General features: G+C 40.5%; 3 protein-coding genes across 4 annotated transcripts in view; 1 reads left to right on the forward strand and 2 right to left on the reverse strand.

Annotated features, from left to right (window-relative positions):
- LOC138949269 (zwei Ig domain protein zig-8-like) overlaps nt 1-21,633 on the forward strand; it is a 344,604-nt gene that overhangs the window by 99,115 nt on the left and 223,856 nt on the right. The gene's annotated exons all lie outside the window — the stretch shown is intronic.
- LOC138949276 (phosphorylated adapter RNA export protein-like) lies at nt 2,790-9,261 on the reverse strand. Of its 2 annotated transcripts, none has more exons than XM_070321074.1 (4): nt 8,906-9,261; nt 8,297-8,388; nt 4,389-4,543; nt 2,790-3,880 (listed from the first exon to the last, which is right to left on the reverse strand). In XM_070321074.1, the coding sequence occupies exons 1-4, from the start codon at nt 9,054-9,056 to the stop codon at nt 3,643-3,645; spliced, it is 636 nt and encodes a 211-aa protein (XP_070177175.1). In that variant the 5' UTR covers nt 9,057-9,261; the 3' UTR covers nt 2,790-3,642. The 2 variants fall into 2 exon arrangements, with proteins under 2 accessions (XP_070177175.1, XP_070177171.1); XM_070321070.1 differs by having other exon boundaries at nt 8,291-8,388.
- LOC138949258 (phosphorylated adapter RNA export protein-like) lies at nt 9,768-16,276 on the reverse strand. Its single transcript, XM_070321048.1, has 5 exons — nt 16,082-16,276; nt 13,720-14,386; nt 13,081-13,172; nt 11,886-12,028; nt 9,768-11,492 (listed from the first exon to the last, which is right to left on the reverse strand). The coding sequence occupies exons 1-5, from the start codon at nt 16,151-16,153 to the stop codon at nt 11,087-11,089; spliced, it is 1,380 nt and encodes a 459-aa protein (XP_070177149.1). The 5' UTR covers nt 16,154-16,276; the 3' UTR covers nt 9,768-11,086.

Below are 21,633 nucleotides of genomic sequence, written 5' to 3' on the forward strand. Positions count from 1 at the left end.
TCATTGTTTACAGCAAGCTGATGTTATTGTTGGTGGTTGCACAATAGAATTGGTGGGCACAATTTAACTGTATACGTGACATTGGGAGAAAACATTGCTGATGATTGTTTTGTGTTTGCTGTTGACAGGATAACACTGCTCAGGTCACGGAAGAAACAGCCAGACTGATTGATGCATACAACTCTGTGGTATCCTTTGATGGAAAAAACACTACGCTTTTGCTGCAGTGTGCATGCATAGAATATAAAAAAATGCAATGGTAGGCATCACATATTAATTTTGAGGAAAGTGAATCTTTTGACTAGCAGGACAAACTACCAATGGTTTTTGGAAGCTAGCACAGTGGGATGCCATTCATGTGAGGGCACAAGCAGTCTTTTGAGTTCAGACCTATGTTTTCTTTTTTTCTCTTTATTTGGTGTTTAACGTCGTTTTCAACCATGAAGGTTATATCGCGACGAGGAAAGGGGGAAGATGGGATGGAGCCACTTGTCAATTGTTTCTTGTTCACAAAAGCACTAATCAAAAATTTGCTCCAGGGGCTTTCAACGTAGTACAATATATGACCTTACTGGGAGAATGCAAGTTTCCAGTACAAAGGACTTAACATTTCTTACATACTGCTTGACTAAAATCTTTACAAAAATTGACTATATTCTATACAAGAAACACTTAACAAGGGTAAAAGGAGAAACAGAATCCGTTAGTCGCCTCTTACGACATGCTGGGGAGCATCGGGTAAATTCTTCCCCCTAACCCGCGGTGGGTCAGACCTATGTGGGAAGATAAGGATATGGAAGGGACATTTTCCCCCCGAAATAGGCGTATGGCTGCCTCGAATGGCTGGGTAAAAAAGGTCATACACGTAAAATCCCACTCGTGCAAAAACATGAGTGAACGTGGGAGTTTCAGCCCATGAATGAAGAAGAAAGAAACATTTTGAAAACAGAAAGTTTGAAAAGATACTCTGCTAACTTTTGAATTGTAACATGTCCTGCTTGCAGTCCAGGGGAGGTAATCTCTATGATCTTTTGGTGCAACGTATGATGCTCCGATGATGTTGACATTTCAGCATGTTTCTTTTAAGGGGCAGAAAGAGAGAGAAGATTCATGGGATTGTGTGTGTGTTTAGACTGCACATTGTAAGCATTGTATGTGCATATATATATAATGTGTGTTTTGAGATCGCAAATTGAATGTTGTGAGACTGCAAATTGTAAGCATTGTTCTTTCCCTAACCAGCATTCAGATAACCACCCTGTCCAAGATGTTCATACAGTGGGATGCTGATATTACCAAGATGGAGATGAAAACGCAGACCAAAAAATCTGACGCTTAAGATATTAACTTTCAATAGATGCTGCAGTTTCAAAAGATGGGCTGGGGAACCTTGTTTATTTTCTGTTGTAGTGTAGCGAGGCTCGGGATTTGTTATTAACGAAGTAATGATGTGACTTTCTTCTTCAAAGTTCTTGTTTTCTGATCTGCGTTGGATCATTGAGTTTCATTTTTATATTTAGTCAAGTTTTGACTAAATATTTTAACATCGAGGGGGAATCGAAACGAGGGTCGTGGTGTATGTGCGTGCGTGTGTGTGTGTGTGTGTGTGTGTGTGTGTGTGTGTGTGTGTGTGTGTGTAGAGCGATTCAGACTAAACTACTGGACCGATCTTTATGAAATTTGACATGAGAGTTCCTGGGTATGAAATCCCCGAACGTTTTTTTCATTTTTTTGATAAATGTCTTTGATGACGTCATATCCGGCTTTTCGTGAAAGTTGAGGCGGCACTGTCACGCCCTCATTTTTCAACCAAATTGGTTGAAATTTTGGTCAAGTAATCTTCGACGAAGCCCGGGGTTCGGTATTGCATTTCAGCTTGGTGGCTTAAAAATTAATTAAGGACTTTGGTCATTAAAAATCGGAAAATTGTAAAAAAAAATAAAAATTTATAAAACGATCCAAATTTACGTTTATTTTATTCTCCATCATTTGCTGATTCCAAAAACATATAAATATGTTATATTCGGATTAAAAACAAGCTCTGAAAATTAAATATATAAGAATTATTATCAAAATTAAATTGTCCAAATCAATTTAAAAACACTTTCATCTTATTCCTTGTCGGTTCCTCATTCCAAAAACATATAGATATGATATGTTTGGATTAAAAACACGCTCAGAAAGTTAAAACAAAGAGAGGTACAGAAAAGCGTGCTATCCTTCTTAGCGCAACTACTACCCCGCTCTTCTTGTCAATTTCACTGCCTTTGCCATGAGCGGTGGACTGACGATGCTACGAGTATACGGTCTTACTGAAAAATGGCAGCTACTTGACTAAATATTGTATTTTCGCCTTACGCGACTTGTTCTGAACTTCCCCAGATCAGGGAGGCAGTAGTATATCAATTATTACCGGTGTTGGTAATTTCAGAGTTTGGTTCTAGAGACCAAATATAATGAATCTGGAAGAAAATGTATAGTTGTTGGGATTTCTTCTTGTTCTTTGTTTTTCAGTTCTTGGAGATGGGTAAATGTCCAATGTTTTGCCTTCCTTACAAACCTTGCTTAGTTAGTTTTACATTATCTTGTGCAATAAGTCAAGGAGCTTGAGCTGTTTGGATATTTTGATATCTATTTCCTCTGCTTAAAGTGTGTGTGCGTATGTATGTGTGTGTGTTCTAAGGATGCTGGGGAATGAATCAGAAGTGCGTGTGATAGAAAGATTGAGGGAGAAAGACAGATTTAAAAATGTATTCAAAATAAAAAATCAGAAATGGTCTTTTGTCCACTGACAGTGTTTATTAACATGAGCTGGCATGCCTGGTAATATGTAACACGCAAACATTCATCCCCCCAAAAGCTTAAAATTGACAGTCATGTTTGTTGTGCTGATTGAGAGTTCTGTCATGTGCTTGTGTGTATCCTCGTATTTCCTTCATTGTTTTCGCCTTGCAGCTTATTTTAGTTTTTACCTATGTCGTTAACTATTGTTTCACAATTTTTGGTCATTTTTCGGTTTGGTTTGAAATTCTTGTTCGATCATCACTAGTGACTTTAGCATAATGGTTTCCCTGATATAACACAGTATACTGAAAAACGATTTTCCAAATATTAAAGAACATAGTGTGCTAAAAACAATTCCAAGTAAACTGACCGTGTGGTAAATACCTGCCATGATAGAATTCCCTGGAATCCACCAAACATGTCCATGCATGACAAACGTACTTTCACTGCAGTTGAATTTTGTTACTGCATTGTCAGCTCATTCTTTGTAATACCAGAAAAGGCTTTCACTTTCACACGCTGGTTTAATTTGGGGTAACATAAACATGCTTACTTACAGGGCATTTTACTTCCAGGGCATTACTTTTGCTGAGCAGACTTGTCTAAGTTTTCCATTCTAACATCTTTTTGAAGATCATTCACAGACTCGACAGTGTTCTGTGCTGGTTCCTATTGACATGGAACAGAATTGGGCTAACACAGTAGTACCTACAACGGGACGTGCCAAAAGTGTCCTTACATTGGAGGTGGTTTGTCATGACAGGTGTATGTTGGTCAAGATAACAAAGGGACAACAGGTTTTCTTTTTGGGAGGTGTCCTCTCATCACAGGTACCACTGTATGGGTACACTCCACTTATTAGTCTCGTCCTTTTGTGGAAAAAACAACAGGCTCATCTAGACGTTCTGAACTGGTACTGTCTTTTCGTTGAACAGTGACGGGCCTCTTCTGAAGTTGTGTACTGGCTGAAACTTGTGGTGGAATAGAAGCGTGCTGTGGTTCATTGCTACATGTGCTTGTTGTTTCTCTTGGTGGGACAGGCTCTCCAGGGCGAGTTCCAGCGCCTGAGTTGTTGTTGCCTTGACCATGCGCTTTTCTGAAAAAGGAATGGATTTAGTTTAGAAATAGTTTGAGTAACACCAACTAGGGAATAATTATTGGCAGTCTGTTGTGGCACCAAGCTGTGTTGACTTGCATGCAGGTACACCTTATACAAGCTGTTCCCTCTTTCTCTTGTACATCCACCAACACCTACACACATTTCAATGTTGCTGCTAACTTTCCACTGGGAAGAAGCGAATGGGATAACAAAGGAAATACTAATGTGCTCTGTTTTTATCTCGTTAACTGTTCTGTATTTTGTTTAATGTTGATTGCATACTTGTCTATGTTTTTCTGCGTTTATTACATGTTTTATTTGTCAAATGTGAAGGCTTTGTGCCATAAACCTTTTATCCTAAAAAAATAAAGTTTAGTCAATAAATAAAGTTCAGTCGTTCTCACCCACACACAAACTTCGTGCTTAGGGAGACAGTCTAAGAAGAGAGGACTTTTTAAAACTGACACTGACAGACGCACATCAACAAACACAAGCTGATGTTTACCTATCACGCTGTCTCTTCCTCTTCATCCACTGCCGTTCCTGTTCTTCCACATCATCTTGTTTGATGGTGTGGTACTCCTTGGCAATGTCAGGATCTGGATTCTCCTTGATGATCGTGAAGAACACGCCACCAGGACTGCGATGTCTTGACCCGTTCTGAAAGAATCACATGTTAAAATGAGTGATCTGGATTCTCCTTGATGACCGTGAAGAACACTGTCCACCAGGACTGCGATGTCTTGACCCATCCTGAAAGAATCACATGGTATCTATAGGTTACAACACGAGTGTTATTTTTTATATGGGTTGTATTTCAGTCAAGACCCAGCGGATGAATATACAAGAAATATACCCAGAAACAGAGACAAAGAAGCAGCCCATGGGATACAATGAGTTATATGAACTGGTAGCTAAGGGCCGCTCTGGCTGTGAAACAGTTCCCACAAACCTGCTATTGCGGCCAAAGTCCACGCTACTGCCTGTCCTTATTTATTCACACATGTACTACATTGTACTACTACTACTGATAATAAGGAAAGCTTGTATAGAGCTAACCACAGAATAATTCCGTGCTGTCTGCGCTTCACAAGGTTACCTAGGAGTTACAATATTCTATTTTAATACAATCACATAATCACTGTGCCCATTGGTTATGGTACCCCATGCCAATGTGCATCATTTTTCGAGCCCTTTGTGCCCCAGGCCAGTTTTGCTCCTAGTGCAATCACACAAAGACTGAACTAAACTTGGCCAAAAAATTATTGAGACAAATTTTGCACCTAAATGAAAGCATTAATTCCTGTGTCATTTCATTCGAACTTTCTATGCCAGTTAAGGCAGTTCACTTGAATTTCTGGGCCACCTTTCGGATTAAAGGTTTCTTTTAAAGGAATGACGTGATGTGTCATGTGACCGCCGCTCAAATAAGGGTACCCTCAAAATCAACCGGACAAAAATTGAAAGGACCAATACAAAAATTGACGACAAATCAGAATAGGCAAAACTTTGCAACTTTTACACAATCTAATTGTGTTCGGCATGATAAGATCAGGAGACACTCAAAGTGCCAAGAAAGCAGGAAAATTATGTCCTAAGTCTTGCCCTGCAGCAGGCCAGGTATACATCGAGACCGCAGGCACTGGTGTTGTGGAATGTGCTCTAGCAAAAACACATTCACGCTGTGCCTGGTGGCAATAATCCACTTTGGTCCGGTGAGAGTTTCACAGTCCCACTTCTTCTTCTTCTCGATCGCTCACAGTCCCACTGAGTGAACCACAAATGGTCAGTATTCTTTGACTATGTTGGAGACTAATGCCTGTCTAGCACAAAGGATGCACAAGGACATCTATGACACTGGTTTACCATAGGCTTGGTGTGGCACACCGTAGATCAGCACACGGTAGGTCAGTATTGATATTGACCTTGTATTACAGTGCCCCCCCCACCCTCTTAACACTTTCGCGACCACCGGCCCCCGTAGCGCAGTGGTTAGCGCATCGGGCTGTGGGCCGGGAGGTCGTGGGTTCGAATCCCATCAGGGTCATGTGGGTTTTTCGGGCTACGGTCGGCTCCTACCCAGAGTGGAAGTGCTATGGTTCCTATGGGAAGGCTGGAATCACACAGCCGAGTGTCATTCACTTAACGAATGCGACTTTGAGGGTGCTCAGGTTCTGTTTACCTGACCAACACCGCAGGTGCGGCAGTTCTCGAGCCTGGTTGACACCAGGATATATTATGACAGTAAGCGTAGAGTGCTGCCCTGTCACGTAGTCTCAAACCAAATTGGAAATCCATAGCATCATCATTATAATCATCCTCATCTCATTAATCATCCAAAATTATAAATTGTCCTTGCTCTTGTGGCCCTTCATGCCCGGAGCTCTCATGGTGACCTTGGTCTCAGTGTTCCTGTTCCATCCTTCCCTGAATAGTACTTCTGCTGTCAGTCTTCAACGTGTGACGTTCTGGGGGGTCGACGGAGGGACGTGGTGGCGGTCTGCTCTCTGGAGGGGACCCTCACTCAGTCTGGCTCCGCGACTTAGCAGTCAATGTCGTTAGTAGGGGGCATAGTAGGTAGTGGGCTGCGTCCGTTAGCTCGGGACAGACCCACTACTGAACACCGTCGAAGTGACTCAGCAGAAGTGCAGTGTCATCTTCCGAGGGTAGCCTACCGCAACGACCCGACATCCCTCCCTGGAGCGTCTGTAAAATCGACAAGTCTGGCAGCGGAACGAAATTCAGATGTGGATGGAGCAGCGAGTGCGGGGACGGGGCGGCGTGAGAGCACACCGGGACAAGGAACAGGTGTAAGGAAAAAAAAAAAAAAAAAAAAAAAAAAAAAAAACATTTAGTCAAAACAAGTCGCGTAATAACCTGGGGAACGGGGGAAAAGGGGTAAAAATAATGGTTACAGAAATGATATCAAATGGAAATGGTAAAGTGAATGTAGATCTAACAAATCTGGCATGTTATACTTATGCACGCTTCTGCATAATGGAGAATTTTCAAGTTGAACAAGAGGCGAAGCCTTCAAGGCTCACGTAAAAAAAAAAAAAAAAAAAAAAAAACACTTTCGCGACGGGACACTGATAAATCAGTAACAGCGCTGACACGCCCATGGACGGGACGCTTATAAATCAGTAACAGCCATACAGGGTACACGACTCGTGATTGCTTCCCGGTTTTTGAAGCTTGCAGTAAATTGAGTTGTTTCCCTTGACACACTTTGCGTGCCCTTCCGCCATATGTAAAATTAGCCTGATTTGTGAGGTTTTTTCGAGAAAAAAAATGAATCGAAGGCGAGCCTTGTCATGGGAGGAGATTCTCCGGATGTTGGATCTTGAGGACCCTGTAGATCATGATTCCGACGTGTTGTTTTCGCCTCAAGAAAGCGATAATAGCAGTGATATTGAGGAAGAAACAGTCCTGTTCAGTGTTGCTAGTATGAGTCGGCAAACTACACGTGTTAGGGTGGTACTGCATGAATCTTCGAATGTGTAGTTGCAAGGGGGGCGTGGCAGCACTGATAACAATGGATGGCTGGAGCGTCCTAATCCTTTTGGAAATGTTCATATGTGTACAGTTGGGACTTTGTTGTGAAAATGTGACTTATATTCAATATGGATTACCTAGACATCATTTGGTGAGTGTCACAGTTTTGTTTCATTTGAGTCAGGATGCTGTGAGTGAATGCGGGATTTGCTTGTTTTTTTCTTTGTACTGTCTCCTTATTTCTGTGTAGAATTTTAACAATATTTCAGCTAATTCATAGGTTTTACACCTTGTTTGGTTATAAAATTATTTATAATACTTTCTGTTAAAAAATAACTTTTAAAAAAGCAGTGGAAAAGAAAACACACACAAAAAAACGTTAAAAAACACAAATTATCCTCCTTTCACCCCCCCTTTGCTAAAACAAATCGCGTGACAAACTTATAAATAGCACGACTGAACTGGGCATCCATTTTTTAATTAGTACAAAAAATTTGGTGGTGATTGGACTTAATTGAAGCTTGCTAGACAGATTTCTTTACAGTTACTGATTTTTGGTAAGTTTCTTGGTGGCAAGCTTGGGCAGGCAGGACGTCAACGCCGTGGCAGTGCTAGTCACAATAGTGTTAAGACCTCCAACTAAAAAATCTGGGAAAATCAGATTTTAATAAGGAGGGAGTCTTAAAAAGGGGGTACATTTACAGAGGTTATGAACACAAAGTCTGAGAAAACAGGGTCTGAAAAAGGGGGTTTAAGTGTACTATGAGGGTAACACAGAAACAAGACACATTACAAGATAACTTTCAACCTGCACATGCAATATGGAGGAACTGGAATTATTAGTTTCTCTCATTCAGTTTCAATGAACGCTAAAGAAACTTACAAATACCACTAAGAATATTCAATGCATACTTTTACCCATGTGTGCGCTCCACCACTTTTCAGTTCATTGACAGTCTCATGGAATATCTGAATTGTTTTTTGTCTTCCGAGCATCTGTACTGTTTTACCTGTACAATGTAGTGTTAAAAAAGACAGAGAGATGGAAAGACATGCTGGCATACACATTCCATTTTATAGGTATTCAATACATCTGTAATATGTGAAGGTTGAATTGTGTTAACAGTCGAAGCCCAAGCAACGCACTATAAATAGAGTTCTGTTACAACTTTAATTAACACAGATGCGGTGGACAGAGCCTTGTAAACAGATTTCAGAGAGAGAGAGAGAGCACTCCACTGCATTCTGCAAAGAATTTGCATGGGTGGGATTGTTCCGATACATGCCGGAAATCCGGATTTGTAATGTCTGTGGTGACAGTTTTTTGGTTGTTAATTATACAAATCCTTCAGCATCTGGGGGCCCCCTGACCCCCCCCCCCCCCCCCCCCCTTAAAATTCTTCAGGATTCATGACATTTTTCAGTCCCACCCATGAATTTGACCTATGCCATTACAACAGCTAATATGTTTGTAATATACACTAATATTCTACAACAATAAATAAAGAAGAAAGAGAGAGCACTTACGAATTGCCTCAGTCTTTCTTTCGTGGAGTTCCCCCGAGATAAAATCTGCCAGTTCATCATCTTGAAGGTGTCGAAATGGATCATAGTGGCGACAGCTGTAGGCATGCACTCCTGATTTATTTGACTTTTTCAAGAGTTGTTTATGGGACATGCTTGTTACTGAGAGAACATCAGAGCTGTTTCTTTCAATCAGAGACAGTAGAAGAAAGAGAAAGCAGGCTGTGTACTGTGACCAGTTAACAGGGTGGGTGAGTGAGTTCTGTTCACCAGAAATGACTTGGATACCGGCCAACTGTGACTGAATACTGCCAATGTTGAATGCTTCGCTAAACACATCAACAGAGGAAGGATGATGAATGACAATTTAAGTATGTACGTGCATATGCTTCCAGAGCAAATGTGAGCAATATTCATCGAAACTCATATATATGTGCAAAATATTGTGCCCCCCCCCCCTCCCCCCAATCGAGTTTTAGTCAACCAAGGCATGGAATGTTAGTTTTCCAATTAAAAATGTCATCCCTCCCTTCCTATCAACAGAAAAAGGATAGGACCAGCATAACTGAGAGTTAATCTACATGTTCAGTGGTTACAGTTAACATGATAAGACTTAAACCAAAATCAACATTTTCCAGAATGAAAATTTGTAAAAAAGAAATGTCCACGTTTCAACATTCTGAATCAAAAAACAAGAATTGTAGGTTATTGGAACGTTTAATGTAATGTCAATGTAATATTTTGTTTTGCCAATAATTGCACATTCCAGTAACCTACAATTCCTGGTTTTTTTTTTTATAAAAAAACAACGAAAAAACCCAACTAATGTTTGTTTTTAGCCCAAAATGACTCAACACACATAATATTATAACTTATTTTCAGTTTAATGGCTGAACATTTTTCAGAATAAAAAACCCCGGCAACATTCAAGCTTCACATGCAAGTAGAGGGCAGAAAAAACCTCTGTATTCATACTGAAAGACTGGCGTCGCAGAGCACTGATATTACATTTATAGCATATCAACTCAAATAATTTGACATAAATAATCATTAAGCTCAGACATGCTCTAATTCACATGCAATATTCAAGTTAAATAATGCTGCACATTATGACTTTGACAGTAACTGAATGTGTATTCTATACTCTTTCACCATCTTTTACATTGACTTGAGCAAAACCACTTCAGGAACATGCTATTGCACTTTCAAGTGCTGTTGTTCTTCTAGGTTCTTGTTCCCGTAAGTGTTCACCCCGTGCATGCTGTTTATAACTTAGTTACAAGATACATTTCAAAATAATCAGAACAGACTTGCCTCTAAGGACATCAGCATTTTCAAAAACAGATACGGTAAATAGAAGTCAGTCGGTCTATGAATGAAACCTTAACATTTTCCAGGAACTCACAAACAAGTCATCAGCCTGTTCATGACACATAATCACCAAGTGTATTTATGACATTGAAGGAGTATTAGTCATTATTGTGTTTTATTTTTTTTAAATTTAGACTCTAAAACAAACCTTTTTTCCAAGAATTTGTTTAAATGCATCGTTTTTCATCTGGTGTCATGCATACATAAGAAATCCAACAACAGTTCATAAAGCCAATTGCTGGTTAACTTTCAGCTGTCTAATTAAGTTGTTGTAAAGCTAGCAGCAAATTTCATTTGAAACAAGACTACATCATGATCCATCTACATGTATATGTTAACATATGCTCACCAAATACAACATACGAATAAAATGCAGGGGGAAATCACATGAACATACACAATACAAAACATCCCCAAAATCAAATCAGACAAAAACACAAACAAAAAGACGATTTCCCTAGGAAAATGAACAAAAATAACAATGGTCTTGCTTTATTAGTTCATTTATTATTCTTAAACACCCCCCCCCCACACACACACACAAACAGACACCCACCCACCCAAAGCAGATCAAACCAATGAACCCAGATGCACTTTATCATAAATCCGTTCAACCAGAACCAGCTATTGAAACTGTTCCAAAGTAAATCAAAATTAACAAGTACCAATTTTACTCAACAATTATCAACTGAAGTTGAACTGTGGATTGTAAAAGCATTCATGGAACAAGGTGATAATTGAACTAGAGCCATCAAACAAAACTTGCAACTGCTTGCACAGATGAACAATGACCTAAACAACGCAGTGCCACAATCAGTCAATAAACTCCTCATCCACACCGATGTCCAGCACATCGTCCAGTGTAACCGACTCACTCTCTCCCCCACCTTTGTCACCCCCTTTCGTCTCCTGGGCAGCGGCTTGGCGTTTCAACTCACGGTCCAGCCGACTCTTAAAATCCTCATCTTCATCGTCCTCACTTATATCCTCCCCGTCGTGAGAATCGTCGCTGAGCAGTCTCTCCTTTCCCCCTGCCTCCTCCTGGGTGTCGGACAAGTGGTCAGCGTGATTTTTGGGACTGCCCGTCTGGCCTTCCACACTGGAGCGAGAGTTGCTGTCCTCCGCTACCTCCATGGAGCCAGGATTGTCCCCCTTGACTTCCGCTGCTGGTTTTGTTGCTTGCTGTTGCCTTTTCTGCTCTTTCTTGCGCTTTTGGGCTCTGTAGAAACAGCAAATTTGACAATTAATATGGTTTAAACAATTTTATTCAGAAAATGTTTTCAGATAACAAAGCCACATACAATCCATTAGTAAATGGAGCACAACAAGCTAGGCTTATAGACGTGCTCTTAAAAGCAATAATTATGATATATGACAATCAATATCCAGTCCCATTCATTTTATTTACAGCATCTGTTAAGTCCTTCACACGAAAGAGTGATGACCACTACTGTAGGCCCACAAAGACAAGAGCTGATGCTTTCACGATAGAGACGGCTCCACTGGCTCAACCCCTTCATTAGGAGAAGCTGGAAGAGACAAGAAAAAAAGAAAAGAAAAAAAGAAAAGAAAGAAAGAAAAAACCACCGCAAAATCAGTTGTAAATTCTCACCTCAGCTTCTTCCGCTTCTTCATTTCCAGGGCCCATTGGTTCTCCTCCACAAAGATTTCATCCACCTGTTCTTTGGTCACCCCCTCGTCCGATTTCAGAAGTGTCAGGTACACACCGCCTTTTGTGCGCCGCCTTGACCCGTTCTGCACACATGCCAAATTATACACAACTGACATCATGTGACAAACACACCACAGGGTTCCACATCACGTAGAATTAAGGGTATAATACCCTTTGACCCTCCAAATCACGTACGAGATGCTCTCGATCTCTGAAGAGGTATAAATACGGAACTGTTTTTTTCCAAAGAGGTAAAAAAACGTACGAGTCAAACGCTAGTGTACAAGCAACAGCACGCAGGCCGCCTGCTCTACTGAGACCACTAAAGTACACGCCGTGTTCATGCCACTCCTCTGTCGACACTGGCACGCCGTGAAGCAGAGGTTGCCTCCCTTGTCCTCAAACTGCGCGATATCTTTAAACTGATCATCTCGATGGCACTGTTCGCTTTAGCCTATCCGGTGCTGTCGCCTGCTCAAACAAATGCCTCGCAAAACGAAAGAACAAAAAAATGACATTTCATGGATACACCGACTGTCACTCATACCCTGTGAAAAATCTGGAAGGGGTATAAAAACCCTTTACTTTTTTCCTGAAAGGGTATGAATACCCTTGACTTTTGGGGTTGTGTGGAACCCTGCACCATATGTGGAACACAGCAACACCCTTTAAATGGGGGTACATTTACAGAGACTATGAACAGGAAATTTGAAAAGCAAGATCCTTAAATAGTTCAAAAGTATTGAATCAGTCAATCAGTATGTGTGTGTGATATAAAAGGGGGGTTCCACTGTATCTGTAAACACTCTGGGACCCCTTTACCGCAGAAATCACTTGCTTTGCGTCTGGATCTTCATTTTTACTTTACATTTCATTTGTACTGGTAGTGAATTAAAATGTCTGATTCCAAAACAGTTTTCGCTCAATACACTGAGAAGGTCATTCTTGTAGTCAGCCTGTGATTCAGATTGTCAACTTATAACCTTTCACCATACATTATAAAAAGGACTGATTATTTTACAGTAAGGTTCTTTCCACACTATTCTGCATACTTCATTGCATGTTTCAAAGTCTGTAAATGTTATGTTGTTTCTAAAGAAAATGATGAGACTGTGAAAAAAAATCAATTCTTTACCATGATCATCATACCCCCGGAGGCTTCGATCTCTTCGGTTTTCTTGTACAAGTCCAATGCCTTAGCTGGTTTCAATGTTGTGACGACACGTCCTGCAAAAAGCAAACAAATTCAGTAAATCGAAACAAAAACAAACAGTAACTCATAGTCATATATGTTATAAGTGTTGGGTGTATTAAGCAGGTTGTTTAAAAATTGAATTTTTCAGGACAAAACAAGCAGTAAACATTAATTTGCACATCTTAGTATTTAAAATGAGTACATTAAGCAGTTTTTGTTTTTAGTATGACAATTCTAACTGAGCACAATCAATGACACATGGTACATACATGTATGTATTTTTAACCTATACGGGAGTGTGTGTGTCCCGTGAGTGACTGCTTAGGAATTTCAGATGTATTTTAGTGCAACTCTCAATTCTTAGTAAATGTGATATGTTTTACTTTTAGTGGGTATTTTTTTAAGTGCAATTCTTAATGTGATGTATTTTATATCTGTAACTGCCCGACAATGCATGGCAATTTTCCTTGTTTTTATAAGGACAATAACATTTTGAGTGTCCGGTCTTGAGATCAGGAAAGGATGAAAAAGATTCAAAGAATCACAAGAAAACAAAAATCCGTGTGAGCCTGAACTTACTGATGAGGTGCACTTTGGCTTCATCCAGCTTGGTGCTGATGTAGAACGTCACATCCTCCACGGAACTGTTCTCCGTCACCTTCGGAAGCTCCTTTAGTCTCTCCTTCACATTATGCCGCTTTCCCAGCCGATCTCCAACATGCTTCCTCTTCAGGGTTTTCTTCTGCTTGAGCGCTGATCGTTCCAGATCAATCACTTCCCCGAACAAGTCCTCTTCATTGTTCATTTCGGCCTCCACAACGTCCGGTCTGTCGTCCTCTTTGGCCCGAGTGTAGTCGTAGGACTCCACGTTTCTGTCACTGACGATTTTCTTCTCCATGCTAAAACCGCCAACCTCTGCTGTAAGAATCTGCTCCTGTAGCACTGATCCCCAAATGCTTCTCTTGGCTTGTTTTGGCATCGGAGGCATGATTCCACCATTTTTAACAAAGTTTGGATTCAGAAATGGTTTGGGCTCGTGATTGTCTGCACCTCTGTGGTGAATTTTGCTCCTCTTTTGAATCTCATTGTCACCATCGTCATCATTGTCACTGACATCACTGTTACTGCTTTCCGAATCGCTGCGGGGTGGTCGTGGGATGGGTTGCACTTTTGGCACCGTTTTTCTTTGGTCACCAAACATTGAATACTGTTGTGTGGGAGGTTTCTTTGCCTCAGCAGTACATTTCTGTCGAAGAAACAATACAACCCATTAGCAATTCATTGACAGATCTGCATTAGAAAAATGTACACACACTGATACTGTGTGATACTGATAGGTATACACACACATCATCAACACACAGCCCTCTTCTACACCAGCCATGCCACTGATACATGTATGCAAAACCCATTACACACCTTTTGGGACTTTCGGGAAGTTCTGTGTGACAGTGTGTCTGCCGGAATTTGTGCTTAAATGGCTAGGTGAAGTACGTTAAAACAGTCTTTCTTTCTTTATTTGGTGTTTAACGTCGTTTTCAACAGTTCAAGGTTACGTTAAAACAGTACTCATTACATATTTTACAAGCACCTATAGCAGGTAAGAACATCCTCCTTTATTTCCAGCAGTATGAATTAACCATGCGAGCTCCCTCTCTATTTCCACAGGGAAACTGCTACTGCATGTAGTAAAGTTCAGTAGTACCAAAGTAACGGAGCAATTGTGCAGGAATTGTAGACAGGACATCAGTGATGTACAGTTTTCTAGCAGCCTTTAGGACAATTGTCCTGAAGACTGAAAATCAATAGGACACAGTGTCCTGAGATTGCAATTTCAATAGGACAAAAACACGACTCGTAAAACCGCATTTAAAAAGATTCTTCCACCTTCCGCGACTGTCATGACTAGATACTCAAAGGATTGAATCACATTTCAAAGTTATTTGAACAGTTGTCGGGTTTTTTTCACTGCCCATCTGTCGACAATGTTTTTCAGGTAGGCATCTGACCGTTCTGCGGGTCCCTCAAGTTTTGCTTTCAGGATCATGTCCTGGGTTTTGACACACAATCGGTTTCTTCGAGCCGTACACACCAAGTTCTGTGCACTGAATCCTCTCTCAACGATTTATTGCTGAGCCAATGAATGCACTCGAGGCACCATATGGGTTCGGTTTTCTTTTTGTCTTCTTGATCCAACTTGAGGATAAATTAAATAAATCAGATCCCATATGGTGCCTCGTTCACTCAACAAACTGGTCACACGCAGTGCATACTTTCGCTTGGCAAAACCGAAACCAGCTTTCCTCACGCAGTGTTTACTTTCGCTTGGCAAAACCGAAACAAGCTTTCCTCTTGAAAATTGAACAGTCCGCATGCCTGCTTCATTGTCAAAAACGATCGGACCCTTGACCACTTCTTCTGTAGGTTAATCGGACCTGTGTCCTGCTGGGGTTAAAGCTATAGGTCCTGGGGAAATTGGATCGGTCAGAGACCGGAGACCGACTAAAATGTACATCACTGGGACATATATATATATTTATATACAATTTGCTGATTTTTTTATGTAAAGAGATGGGCGGGGAGGGGGGGGGGGTAAGGACTGCTCTTGTCGGATTTGTCCTTTGTGAGAAGATTTTGGACTGCAGGCTTTTCCTGGACTCACGCAATTTTTTACTCTGTGAGTCTGTTGCACGTTCGTTACTGTGAGCTTGTTTTGCTGCACGAAAAACTTTCTTTTTTATTCCTTGCAAAATATATGGCTGCAAGTGTTATTCCTGTTAACGTCAAACTGAGTAAGAAAACACAGAATGGGATAAAAACAGAGCACAGCCACAGGGGATAAAAACAGAGCACAGCCACATGGGATAAAAACAGTGGGCTCCCCATCCTATCTAAACAAAGCTTTCAATGTTTCATGCTGTTCTACTTTATGTTACTGTACCTGTTCTTCTTCGCCCATGGAGTCAGAATCAGTTAGTTCTCCTTCTTCGAGTTCCTCAACTTCGCCAGACATTGTGCTGTGATATGTTTTGGCAACCAAAGTCACGAAATCGTTGACTTGTGCAGACTTCGAAAGTCCTACGATGGTTCTCAGAAGACCGCTTACAGACTCGACCTTTCGTGCCTTCAACACAAGAGACATACTTTCACTTTTAATTAGAGTTATCTTTCGTGATAATTGTTGGGCGCAAAGTAAGAATCCGGGGCAGAGTTGGAATAATCGGGATTTTCCGAAACCTCATTTGATTTCCAACAAAGCGCCGCATTTCCGGAAACGAGCTGCCTCGTTCTACACTGTGTAACACTGGCTTCTCTCAGTGACACTCAGCTAGTTGCTGCTGTCTCGATCTATTTTGAACACAATAATTTTTTTTTTCAGAGTAGAGTGTTAGTTTGTTACAACAGTCTGAAATCATCTTTAATTTGAATCAACATTTTGCAACAATCAATCACATCAATATAGCGCACAGACTTGCACATTACATTTCAAGAGCCTAGATTACCATGCAGTAACAAGAGCCTACTCAGTAAAGGGACGTAATGCTGTCTCTGCAGCCCAGAGAGACTGTGTGAGTTTAATATACAATATTAATCGATAGTTACCAGTGAAAAGTTATATCGGAACACTCTTGTTGTGTCAAGTTTTTGTTGTTGTAAAATGTAAGATCTGAAACGTTAAAAATTACGTAAAATTGGTGCGTTTTGGTTGAGTGGGATGGGTCGTTGAACTGTGTTGTAACAGCCCGCCGAAGTTATCAAAAGTGTTTTTGCTTTTGGTAATTCGGTTGGTTTGGTGCGTTATAGAATGCATCTGCTTTATCAAGACTAAGCATTGATCACTTTAAAACACAAAGATCATCATGGGCCATCATGACTTGTTTCATTTTACATCGCATTCTAAGAAAGAGCAGAATTCTCACTATGCGCGCGGTACATTTCTAGAATCGCGTAGCGCAAAGTTGGAATTCCTACAATGGCGGCCATTGTTGGAATTCCAACAAAGCGCAGGTCATTTCCGGAAAAGCGCCGATGACGAGATGGGTCGCAACAATAATCACCAGATTGAACAGTCTCTGAATCACGAGAAGGGACGGGTGTGGGGTGTGTGGATATCACAGTTGTGTGTGTGTGTGTGTGTGTGTGTGTGCGTGCGCGTTGCACTTAATACGTTCTATGTCCAATTTTCAGGTAACCATCCGCTGCAGTCTTGTCAGTTACCACAGCCGGTGGAACGCGTTGAGCTTTCTCACAGTCAGGCATTCAGCTGTCCCAGTTCGGCCTCAGTCGTTGACGTTGATCTTGTATAAATTCCACACTGAAAAGCCCCCCCCCCCCCCCCCCTCTTCAATAGTACTGATGATCGAGCTAATGTATTTTACATTCATTGGGTCAAATTCGTTCAACCAATTATTTCAAGTTAAATTTAAACCGCTTAGAAATGTGCTTTATCCTAAAATGCCGTCCCGGCCTTCTCATTCAAGGGACGTATAACCACTCCGGCGGTGCACATTCTCGAAGAAATTTTCCTTCACTTGCAAGAAACTGACATGCTTTTCTTCCTTAAATAAGTGTACGTCTTTAATTTGACCAGGAAACAACATTTCATTCTCGAGAATAATTACATCGAATGAGAAAGCTGAACTGATGCCGCCTGAGAAAGCTGAACGCGTTACTACGGGGGCTCAGTGAAGCAGGCAAGCTGTTGATTATTCATTCGTGACCAAGTGGAAGGGTGTTCTTATCCCCATGTAAAGCACGCGGTCACAAAGGTTTCCGACAAAGCACTTTAATTAAACGCATATTACTACAGACACTAGACCATACTCAGGGATTGGCTTGGGTTTTGTCCACTAGAGGTCCATTGACTGACTCGAGTCGGCCATGAATCAATCAGTCACGATTTTGCAAACCAATCAGTCAAGAAAAAAAAAACCCACTTTCCTTTCACCACGGGACTGCCGCAATTGTGCATTACGGCAGTGAGGAGAAACTTATGAAAGTGGTTTACAATGTACAAATGAGTGGGAAATTCAATTCATTTCTTCATTTTCTTGTTTATTTTCCGGCAATGGTCTTACATGAAGAGGAATAAAAGGTCTGAGGACACAATAACCAATCCATATTTATTTCAATTAAGTAAGGAAGGGAGAAAAACAAGAAATTCCTCCGAGGTAGGAAAAACACCCCCGTTGGTCAAAGGGAAATAACCATTCTCACTGCCACCAACTGAGAAGGTTATTTCCCTTTGACCATTACTATGTCCCTCTATAAGTCCTTGTAGAATCTTAATCCAGCAATAACTCCCCAACCGTGTGTTTTACTGGTCCCAATTTTTGTAAGGACCGTCTCAGGAATGTACAGAACCTGTTCACCAAGTTTGGTGACGATCGGTCCGTTCATTCTTGAGATCTATATGCGAACACAAACACACAAACAAACAAACAAACAAACACATCGACCGAAACCTATACACACCCCTATACCGGGGGTGTAAAAAGAAAAAAAGAACAAGACAGCAGACAAAAATAAGACGAGCTGACAGACTCTCGGCTGCATGTCTATCGGTCAGTTGACGGATTGAGACCTATGTGTGTCGGTCTTTTCTGTAATTTAACATGGCACTGAAAGACCGATGACCGACGCCCAAGCCAATCCCTGCATACTGAAGTAAGCAAAACGATAATTATGCGTGTTGCTTTCAAAGCCGGTTTCAGTCAAAAACGCCAATCAGTATAATGTCTGTCAGTGTTTTCCATCAACTGGCTCACCGCGGGAAATACTTGTTACTCCTAGTTCTGATCGAGAGCAATAACTTGAATAGGGCCTACTACCAAAAACGTCATCTACGTTACTGTCCGGGCGTTCTTTTTAAGAATATTATATATAATTATATTAAAAAAAATATAAGCAAGCTTTTTCTACTCCCATGCACTATAATTTTAAATGAGACGACTGTCAGGGTTGTTCCTGCAGTCGTTTTTGTGCACGGAGAATTCCTTGTGAGTTCGCCATGGCTAAAAGTAAATGTCTGGGGAAATAGGCGGAAAAACAGAAACTTCTTTCGGGAATATCTTTTTATCTCATTTTGCTGGATTTTTTTTATGCACGAACACCACAAAACAACCTTCACATTTTTTAAGTTTAGCTACAGGGCGTTTTTACTGCTGCGGTGAGACGAGTCTAGCAGAGAAGCAACAAAGCCCATCGGGAACTTTCTTTTAAAACCATGTTTTTGCTCAATTTCTGATTCTCAAGACTACAGTGGACGAGCAAAAAGGCATTCTCTGTGTAATCACACTCAGTTAACGTGACGAAATAGTGAAATTTCTCCCGCTTTAAGATTTATATTTCAGTTAAGATTACGGTATCTTGCATACTGCTACGCTTGCTGAACATACTCAATCCTCTAGCGACCGCCTGGTTTTGTCAGGGCGCAACGCACAGTTCAGTCACCCGTGGTCATTTTTCGTCGAATATCTGGGTCACCTCACCCTTGTTACATTTAGTCAAGTTTTGACTAAATGTTTTACATAGACGGGGAATCGAGACGAGGGTCGTGATGTGTGTGTGTGTGTGTGTGTGTGTGTGTGTGTGTGTGTGTGTGTGTGTGTGCATACATCGATTCAGAGAAAACTACTGAACTTCATGAAATTTGACATGAGAGTTCCTGGGTATAATACCCCCGGACAATTTTTGTTTTGTTTTGATAAATGTCTTTGATGACGTCATATCCGGCTTTTTGTAAAAGTTGAGGCCGTACTGTGACGCCCTCATTTTTCAATCAAATTGATTGAAATTTTGGACAAGCAATCTTCGACGAAGTCCGGACTATGGGGTTGAATTTCAGTTTGGCAGCGTAACAATTAGTTAATTAGTTTGCTCATTAAAGCTGTCATTAAGGCGTAAGGGTCACCCAGAATTTGGAAAAAAATCGTTTTTCAGATATACTAAATTATGATGTTGCCAAAAGCTAGAAAAATATCTCTATTTTCATGTGCAGTTTACATTTTGTCTCTAGCATACATAGTTTTCTTGCAATAAGTGCTCAAAGTAGGTTGGTGGGAATTAAAAATCACTGGCCGAAATATCTAAAATAACAACAATCCTATTTGCGCTGAGCTGCTGGAAAATAATAAGCCTAACCTGTCTCTCTGGTTTACACCAACCGTACAACGACTGCTCCCTACAGTTGACGGCAAGATGGCGGCTTTCGTGCATTGAAAGTGAATTTCGCAGCGAATTATCGAGCCTACTGTGAAAAGAGTCAACTTTTTGAGAAAATCATCATGTTTAATGTGGTGAAAGTTCGCGCGAAATCACAGAGCAGCTACACTGTCTGCATGATCAACTTTTTTAAATATTCACCTATTCCATTGAAACTTTGCACATCAAATGTTCACTGGACTGGCTATAGTTTGTTCTAAAATGAAGCTGATAATCAGAAAAATAGAATTTTTTTGATTGTGTGATATATCATAATAATATATAGAATTATAGTATTCTTTGCTAATGCTACTAAAAGCAAAATTTCCAACAAAACAGAAAGCTTTTAGAACATACTGTAGGTAATGATGCTTTAAATATGAGTGCCAATTTATTATTCAATTGGACACATATTTTTTCCCCAAGAGTGCATTGAAAAATGCTAAAATTAGCATTTTTGCAGGTTTATTTTGCCCATTTTTTTACGAACTAAATAATTTTTTCAGTTGTTCTACTTAATTTAGGCATTCAAACTTGATGTTTTCTGAAAATATAATGATTTTTGAAGAAAACTACCAAATATCAAGCCAATTCATTGATTACAAGTGACTGAATAAAAAAAATAAGTTTTGGTCCGACAATCTGGGTGACCCTTACGCCTTAAAATCGAATTGACTTGTGGACGTTTTGGCCATGAGCATGTGGACGTTTTGTGGACGTTTTGGCGTGGACGTTTTGACTTGTGGACGTTATGACTGGTTTCCATCTTACCGCAGTAACAAACGTTTTAGTCATATTGAATTGAGCAATTTTAACTTGATTAGGTATGCGTTCCTTATCACACAAAAATCCACCAAAACAACACAGAATGACTTTCGGCAATTAGATCGTCTGCTATTCGTAGTAGTTCCATGCATGGTAAATCTGGATAAAGTTTCTAATACGTGTACCGGTGATGTACATGTCTTGCCTACACGCACTGGGAACTGAGCCTATGTAATGACTAAGTTAAAACGGACTTTAAAATGTATATTAAGGGGTACTCTACTGTCTAAAAGAAAAACACATTTCGATTTTCCTCAGTCATTCCTCCCTATTAATATTCTGCATGATTACAAACACACTTTTGTGCATTCACATACTAGCACAGGCATCAATTAGCAACTACTCTCATGACATGTACATCAGGTCGACATCTGTGCTGCTTCGTTGAATTTATCACTTTGATCACAATTTCAACAAAATGTTCCTCGGTTCCTCAAACATCTTCCTACAAACATTCTGCCTTGT

The sequence above is a fragment of the Littorina saxatilis genome, linkage group LG1 (genome assembly GCF_037325665.1).
Source record: "Littorina saxatilis isolate snail1 linkage group LG1, US_GU_Lsax_2.0, whole genome shotgun sequence".
NCBI lineage: Eukaryota > Metazoa > Mollusca > Gastropoda > Littorinimorpha > Littorinidae > Littorina > Littorina saxatilis.